This window comes from Aotus nancymaae, unplaced genomic scaffold (genome assembly GCF_030222135.1).
Source record: "Aotus nancymaae isolate 86718 unplaced genomic scaffold, 86718_ANA_hifiasm-v0.15.2.pri h1tg000002l, whole genome shotgun sequence".
NCBI lineage: Eukaryota > Metazoa > Chordata > Mammalia > Primates > Aotidae > Aotus > Aotus nancymaae.
This window is the reverse complement of record NW_026988413.1, coordinates 58,453,648-58,462,976: the sequence shown is the minus strand read 5'-3', so window position 1 is coordinate 58,462,976 and position 9,329 is coordinate 58,453,648. Positions and strand designations below refer to the sequence as shown.

At 34.4% G+C, this 9,329-nt stretch overlaps 1 protein-coding gene across 1 annotated transcript in view; it reads right to left on the bottom strand.

The window, feature by feature from the left end:
* Nucleotides 1–260: 260 nt before the first annotated feature.
* GNAI1 (G protein subunit alpha i1) overlaps nt 261–9,329 on the bottom strand; it is an 84,229-nt gene continuing 75,160 nt past the window's right edge. Inside the window, exons 6-8 of the mRNA XM_012466549.3 lie at nt 8,276–8,405; nt 6,773–6,926; nt 261–2,349 (exon numbers count right to left, since the gene is read on the bottom strand). Of these exons, the coding sequence (XP_012321972.1) occupies nt 2,159–2,349; nt 6,773–6,926; nt 8,276–8,405 (475 nt within the window). The 3' untranslated portion in view covers nt 261–2,158. The remainder of the gene's footprint in view (nt 2,350–6,772; nt 6,927–8,275; nt 8,406–9,329) is intronic.

The window sequence follows — 9,329 nt, the reverse complement described above, 5'->3', positions numbered from 1 at the left end:
AGTCAGGGGTGAGAACTAGTTTAAGGGGAGAACGATGATAAATTTAGTTTTGAATATAATAAGTTAAGCAGGGAATGAATTCTCAGAAAGGGACATCAAACAGGCAATTCCAAATGTGGCATCACATCTCATAACTTGTAGCAGGGAAAACTGGAGCTTCTGGAGTAGCTGAAATTGTAAACAGAGCATAGACAAAGAAGAAATGAAGATAAAACAGACTGATACTTAAATTCCAATCAAAAATGTACTTGGCCAATAGGTTTGTAAAATTTTAAAAATTTAAATTTATTAGGATTAGTTAACACAATTACACAGAATAAAGTTCAGGATTTCATTAACGATGGTCACCAGTATGTGCTTCTTTGTGGCTTTTTAACCCATATTTCTCATGATTCAAATTTATTCATATTATAGTTGAATTTCATACATAGCTTCACAATGTGGATATTACAGGTCCATCAGTAAAATTAATGAAAACGTATCTTTAATGAAAGGCACATAAAGAATCTAAGCTAACACATTTAAGGAACTTTGACAACTCTGAATTTCTTTACATTACAAAGGAGAAAATCCTCCAAATGAAACAGATATGACTATAGTTTATGGTTACATACATACACACACATACTTTAACAAATATACTTCAACCCAGTGACAACACATAACTTAGAAACTACTTACCAATAACGTGTACTGAAAGACTACCTTTTTCCAAGATGAGTGAAAAAAGGGAGGTTGGGTGGGGAGTGCTGTTCATTTTGCTGAAACAAGGTCACAGAGATGACACATCATGAATAATCAAAAGAAAATTATTCTATTAAAGCTTAATATCTAGCTGATATGTAACACTTATTTGAGCATACATATAGTCACTGACTTATTAAATACTATTACTCATTTTCTAAGTGTAATTGTCCATTTCATTCTCAGAAATGATAGTATAACTGAAAAAGAAATAAAAACTCAAGCAAGTGGAGAAATTTGAAAATCTAAGGGAAAAAAGTAATTTTAACATAGTGTGATAATTACATTTGAAACTAGTTATATGTATGAATTTAAATACTGCATTACATCGGCAATAGAGTATTCAAAGATCCTTCTTAATATCTTCTAAACAGGAGCTATTATGTATGCTAGGTACAAGAGACTCCTCAAGGGAAATACACAAATGAATGTCTCAAAATTCATTATGTCCACAGGTTTTTTTTACCCACAAAAATGCTCTTAGGATCCCTCCAAACTTAGTTAAAAACAAAAATGTAGTTATTTAAAGTGTATAAAAATTAATATGACATCACCTTTGAGGTGACGCTTTAATATCAGCCAAATATTAAAATTCGGAGTGAAAAAAAGTGAATAAAAACTAAGTGTTTACAATAAGTCTAAGAGAGTCTATCCTCAAAAATCTGAAATTTTAGTTTTTCAAATCAAATCTAATGTGGAATCTAATGTAAAATTAAATTATTTTATTTTCTTAAAGTAGGAAAAATCAAAATGCATACAATGTTTAAATAATTGATCCAAAGGCATATATATTCATCTTGAGAACATTTCAATAAAACACATAGACTTTAAAGAACAAATCATGTTATTAAAATAGTCTGTGCAATGTTTGTACAAATAACATTTTTATTAATACAAGTATACATATAACCAAGATAAGGGCTGTAATGTTTCCTAATATTAATTACTGTACTTAAAAATTTACAGGACATGAACATAAATAGAGCTGCTTAAAACTGGCAAACATAGAAATAGTCTGTCATTCAGTACAAGGAATATTTATGTTATTTCCAAAGCCATCACCCTAGAATCCTAAGTTGCCACTCTTAAAACCTAAAAATAATATCAAAAACTAAAGTCATAAATACATGTATACATACATTTGCATATTTACACTTATGCAGAAATCATCAATATACTAGAGCCCAGCTTTAACACTGTCCTTCAGTTTCACACTGCAGGACCATCTGTCACATTTAAGAAAGGTCCTTCTGTTACTTTCAGTTAAAAAAACAAAAACAGAACAACTTTGGTCAGGTCCCAGATGCATTTGCCTTATATTACATTCTGTGTTGCTGCAAGACTCTAGTCTACAGAGATCCATATATAAGTACTCATTTGGTTTGAAAATGCATTTTACCATTAACTGCAAAACTTAGAAGAGACCACAATCTTTTAGATTATTTTTTATGATGACATCTGTTACAGCATCAAAAACAAACTGCACATTCTTAGTATCTGTGGCACATGTGAAGTGGGTGTAAATTTCCTTTGTGTCCTTTCTTTTATTGAGGTCTTCAAACTGACATTGAATATATGCAGCTGCCTCTTCATATGTGTTTGATCCTGAGATGGAAAAAGGAAACATAATGCAAAAAGCTAAAATAACAAGTATACTGCTGAAAATACTGAATTCAGTTTCATACATATCAAACTGAAGTCAGTTTCATACAGTTTCATTCATGGACTCCTTAACTGTGCTTTCCCTTCTAGAACGGGAGAGACTATTCTCAATGAAAAACACTCCATGTTAATTACCTTTAATGACTGTAAGTTATCCCTAAATTTAAACAAAAAATTTCCTCTACATGGCATTCCATGTTCATCATGATCTTTGTTCCTGCCTCGATCTCCAAATGCCAGATCTTTTTCCCTCTTACCCTTTGTTCTCTATACCCCAATTCAGCTGCTTGATGACAGCATATGCTATTTCAGTTTTGGCCCAATGGTAGATCAAGAAATGTTGGCTGAACGTTGATCAGTATTTTTACCTCCCTTTTCTATATATATATTAATTAGCATTCTTCACTCCTTTTTCTTTATTCAAAAATTGTACCAAGGTCTACAATCATGTTTAGGAGTATGAGGTTACCAAAAAGTGAATGACACACTCCAGCTCTCAGGTTACTGACTAAAGACTTCCTCTGAGTACAAACCCTCCAGAAATTGGCAATATCTAAAGATAATCACACACACACTCTCACCCCACAATTCAGTTTCTGGATGTACACTTGACAGAACTGTATATCACTGAAGACATATAATAAATGAGAATGAAAGTACTACTGCTATACTCAATAACATAAATTAATTTCATAACCATACTATTGAACAGAAGAAGCTAGATGCAAAAAGATCATATACTGTATGATCCAACAATATTTGAAAAAGAATTGGTAAGAATAAAAGCTTCACCAATTGATATTATCTGTGGCACACGTGAAGTGGGTGTCTATTTCCTTTGTGTGCTTTCTTTATTAAGGTCTTCAGTGATTATCCGTGAGGAATCAGTGATTACTCTGTGTGTGTATAGGGGGTGTGTGTGTGTATGTGTGTGTTGGGGGGAGGGTTTGACTGGTTAAGACTGAGAGGAGGCATGATGGGGCTTTCTGGGGTCCTGAAGCTGTTTGGTTTCTTGACCTGAGTGGTAGATATTGGCATGCTCACCTTAAAAAATGCACTTATGCTGAGGGTGTGTGTGTACGTATGTATGTATGTATGTACATAATACTGTAATATACATTAATGTATATAATGTAATGATATGTGTAATGCTTCAATAAAAAAAATCAAATTTCATTTGGAAAATAACTGTCTAAACCCCTCTTTTGTAGTAATAATCCAAAATTATCTGCCAGGCTTTCAAGGTCCTCTACTACCCAGCCTACCCTGCAGTGCCATTCTAAGATCCTCTCCTCCACACTGGCACTCACCCCACATCGTGAGGACCCAATATGCAAACTGCCAGCTGTGGTACTGCAGTACTTCCTCTTCACTCTACTTCGCCGGCTGAGATCTCTGCTTGCCTTCACATTTGCTCAAAATTGGCACTCCATGTAACTTTTCCTAATTAATCAAATCTAGCTGGGTTCCCTATCACATAAAAACTTTTTCCTCCTCCTAGAAATAACTATTTCAGTTTTTGTTATACTGCTTTATAGAGACTTAAATTCTTTTTCAGTGCTGAGTCTCCTAAACTAGAATGTGAACTCTTAAGAGTAAACATCATACCCCACCAGCCCCTACACTCCTTTTATAGCTTATAGAATCCAATATAATACGATTTGACAAATGCCCACAGGAATGTTGTTTAATGTGCTATGATAGCATAGATCATGAGATTTTTATTAGGGATAAGAAGGTAATAAAGCTATAGACTTTGAGTAAGTTTACATTTTAACTCTTTTATATCACTAGCAATCATATACTTTTAAAAATCAAATTATATTAAATCACAGTAAGTTTTGTTCTCCAAAATTTTAAAGCAATCAACAGCATCTTGTTGGCCCTCAGAAGCTAATGCAACTGCTAAATTAAAACACATTTCAGCCAAACAGCTTACATTCAGTGCATACGTCAATTTGCTCTATATATCCTAGGCAGCTAGCCAGATTACCCTAAAAGCTACAACACGTATGAATAAACATTCTTCAATCTGATTTTAAGTCTTAAGAAAAGAATGGCAAAGCAGGGACAGGAGAGTAAATATGACAGATTTTTTTTTAATAGGTGATAGAATTGTCCTGAACAAAGGTAAGTAGGTGATAACCAGGTTCAAAAATGAAGAACTGGGAGGCTGATGACGCAATCAAAAGGGAAAGACAGGAAAGCTGAGAGGGAAAGAAAAAAAAAAAGAAAAAGAGTTCCGTTTGAGCTTTGGGTGCTAAAAAACAAACAAACAACAACAAAGCATGTATGTTCAAGCGGTTGGTAATGCAAATCTAAGGCTCCAGAGAGAAATTAGGGCTGACCACAACATTTAACCTATTGAGAATAGATATGACTATGAAAGGATAGACAGCTAAGATGACATGACTGCAGATGAAACTGGTGAAGTGGCAACATAGAGTAAAAAGAAGACGAGGAGAAGGACAACACAGGAGCAGATGGACAGGAGATAAATCAAGTGAGTCGTTTAAGGGCTACACAGGGTTCTTCCATAGCCATAGGAAACTGAGAGTTGAGGCTGAAGCAAGAAGGCACTGAATCAATACTTCGGGCATGCAATAGAGATCTTAAATAATAATATTAACTCTGGGGATGTGAAAGAATTATGTAATATTCTTTTTGTGCAAAGATTCTGAAATCAGGTATTCGTATTAACTTAAACAAAGCACAAGCAAAAATTCCTAAACACACTGTCTACTTGGCAAGGGAAGAGTTAACAAGCGTATCCTTAGTTGCTCTGAAATCCTTTTAAGTATACAATATTTATGGATTCATTTGGGGAATCTGATAATATGAATTAACACAAAAATGGCTACATCATAGAAAATGATAACAATACACTGAAAAATATATTCAAATAAGGGAAAAATTAAGCCATCTTGATTCTGGATAACTTCAATCTATTCCTAATAAGCACAGAAAATGTTCCTGAGTATGGTGATTTAGGACTATGACTTTCAAAAAGAAAGCAACGTTTTAAAGTAAGCAACTGTGTGAAATTATTTTGAACTGGAAGCATAGCTTCACAGTACACAAAAAGAGCTATAACAATAAGTAACATGATTATATTTACCAAAGAACCCTCCCCTTTTGGTTCCAGTGAATATTTCATTAAATGTAGCCAAGTTGTTAATGGCCTAGGAGCAGGAGGACAATGGACTTGGGTCTGGAATGGAACTCTGGCTTCATTAACCCCTGGTATTCTCATCTGTATGGGTGGGGATACCAGAGCACTGACATCACAGTATTGTCTTAACATTTCCTGTAAATGGCAGTAAATACTCATCTTACAATTTACTCAACACAAGACTGAGGAAAATTTTGTTTATGAAGAAACCAATTTTTGAGACGTTTAAAAAAAAAGGAGGAGTGGGGTGAGAGTAAGTAAACACTTCCAACTATCTAGGTTTGGAGATAAACCAATGATAGACAAACTCCCTGTTTTTTAAGGCATATTGAGTGCTCTTCACTAAAATAAAATCTTACTCCGCTCGATACGTAAACCAGATGAAAACTGAGTTACTCTGCTCTAATGAAAGAGTGATAAGGTGGTGGGTGGGGGGGGCAGTAATTAGTTCTGTTCCCTCCCTCATCTCCACCTTCAACAGCAACCCAGGAGGTGCTCCAAGGAACTGAACTAAAACCAATGTTTCAGCCCAACTCCTGACTGCACAGATGAAATACTGAGACCTAGGTGAACTAACTGCCTTGGTCAAGATCAAAAAGCTAATTATGGAAAAGTGAGGACTGTACTTCAGGTCTACCTTTCTCACTCAAGGGAATTTTCCATCGTAGTAAAATTAAAGTTACCATTAACAGTCTCATTACCAAATCAGGCTTCTTGTGAAACCTTGCCTGCCTTTCTAGAAGAGTTCTGCGTCACCGATTCCATCTTTATTTTCCCCCTTACAACAATGTTCATGTTCTATTTTAGCAGTAGATTGCACTGCTATTGCTTGTTGTTTAAGTGTGTCTGTTTTGAGATTAGACGGTGAACAGAGACATGTCTTATTCATTGTACACCACACAGTACCTGACGTAAAATCTGTTAACTGGATTTAAAAAGATAGTATTTTAACTTACAGTCATCACTAAAAATTATCTAACAGCTTTTCCATACAATGAATACATTATGTTCAGTAATTTCATCCACATCTTAAGGAAATATCTGTGGTCAAATGAACTTTGATAAATAATATCCCTTAAAGTTTTAAGAATCACTAGGCCAATAGATTCAAATTAACTACTGAATTCTTGCCTTAGGGGAAGTTTCACTTAGAAATATGTAACTTGACAAGTTATTCCCAGAAAAGTAAGATACCTGCATATTCCGGATAGCATATAGTGAGAGGGCTCTTTTTGATTTTTTCTTCAAAGAGATCCTTCTTGTTTAGAAAAAGTATAATAGATGTATCTGTAAACCACTTGTTGTTACATATGCTGTCGAACAACTTCATGCTTTCATGCATTCGATTCTGTAACAGAAAAAAAAAACAATTTGTCACTAACAGCAAGGATTTTTGAGGACTATTTTAAAAAATAATAGGTGTTGTAATAAAACAGAGTTTGGTCTGTTGAAAAATATATAACATATCACAAAAATACATTTCTGCCATTTCAGAACAAACACACTTTCACTTTAGGTGAGATAAGTGTCTAATCAACTTTCATCACTTTTTGCATTCAACTTTCACTTGCTGAGTGCCCATTTCATGTCATGCACTGTGCCAGGGAACATCCTGCTACAGGTCGTTACAATCTAGGGATGTGAAGTGTGAACATGTGAAAAGAAATGGCATTGTCCTAGAGTTCATTTCATCTTAGTTTCCATTAAAAGATAAATCAAGGTTTTAAAAGATTAATAAATTAAGTTGAACAAGCTAAGACCCAATTAGTCCAATACTCTAAATATTATATTAAATATAAATACTGGAATGGAAGGACACTTCCAATTCCTGTTTCTTGACCTTCCAGGATCTGTGCTCAAAGAGGGCACTGATACATTTTATAGTGCTGAAATGAGAGAAATGAACGTGTGGTGTTGCACTGCACCTACTGCACTATAATTCATATACTTGCTTTTGAAAATACAATCGTCCCTCAGTATACTCAGGGGGATTGGTACAAGAATCCCCCAAGGGTACCAAAATCTGCATATATTCAAGTGCAGGAGTTGGAAAACCTGCTATATAGGAAAAGCTGGCTCTTTGTATACTCAGGTTTCGCATCCCATTAATGTGCTTAGTTGAAAAAAATCTCATATAAGTAGACCTATGCAGCTTAAACCCCTGTTGTTCAAGGGTCAGCTGTATAAAACTGACATTTCTACTCCTTTTTCCCCACTACGTAGTAAAGTTAACTTAAAATGACAAAGTTTTACACATTTCTATTTAAAAACATTTCCCCCATGTTGATGGTACATCGAAACATATCTAAAAATTACAGGGCAGCAATAAAGCATAACATAAACTAAAGATTTAATAAACCAACAGAAGTAACAAATTAAGAAAAGGAAACCTTGGACTACTATGTAACTATATTTCCATTTGCTATGTAGATATTAGATACAGAAATGCATCGTTAAGCTTACAGGGTTGAGGTGACATTAACTCTCCATGTTTTCCTTTTCCTCAAGATCCACCTGTGCTTCTCTAGTATATTTCTCTTTTATTACACAAATAGAAAAGTTAGAGAAAAGACCCTCTACTTCAAAATTATTATAGACATTAGAAAGAATTTCTTAAGAATTTTTCTCAGAAAAATTCTTGGCAGCATCTTCAGCTCTTCATGTTTCAAGCTCAACTCTTAAAGTAGTTCTACTTGCCATTTCTTCATCTTCAGCTAGAACCAGGTCGTAGTCACTCAGTGCTACACAGAAGATGATCGCTGTCACTCCTTCGAAGCAATGAATCCACTTCTTCCGCTCAGATCGCTGACCTCCCACATCAAACATTCTGTTAAGAGAAGAAACAAGTTGACATCACATTAAATCTTCAAAAAGCTCCGAGTTCTTTAATGCTAACAAAAAAGCTCCAAATAGTTGTGGAAATGTGTGATGAAAGGAAGGAGAGAAGGACTTTATGGGAGGAAAACAATGTCACAAACTGGACTTCTCAAAAGGGGAAAAAGAACTACTGGTTTTTAAAGTTTTTGATTGAAGGGAGGGTATCTCTAAAACAAAAGCAAAAACAAAAAATACCCTCAAAAAAAAACTAGACATTAACACACATGAGAACACTTAGAACATTAAAGCAAACACAAATGAAAGGACTGCACTATGTGTAAACACTGAGAAGTCACATGAAGCAACTGGGGAATGCAGAAATCAAAGAGTAAATATTCCATTTGCCACAGTCACAGAACATTGAAGGCAGAGAACAGAGACCTTCTCTCCTCCTACTACAATATGTCCTTTTGGCTCAGAAGTAATAAGCAGTACTTTGATGTAAAGAAGAAATCATTCTAGGTAAGAAAATGTAGGGCAAGCAAATAAAATTCAGATAGGGTAAAACAGGTTTGCATAAAAAGTAAAATCATGATACATTACAAAATGAGAGAACTGAAATATAAAATAAATGACTGATCCTATTGAATGGCCTTAACATTTAGAATGAAAAAAACCTCAATTTTTATATTAACATACAATAGTGAACCACTGTAGGTTAGTGAACAAAGTAGCAGCAAAATCAAACAATATAAAGACAATAGTCTATTCTTTTTCTCTTGTAAGACTTTATAAAGCTAAGCAAAAGTTAAAATTTGCATAGACTACATTATGCAACCTAGAAATAACCACTTATATAATGAAAACACTATGCGAACTGGTACATTTTTAAAGGCTCCATTTATCTAGATGGTGCACTAATTAAAATAGTTCC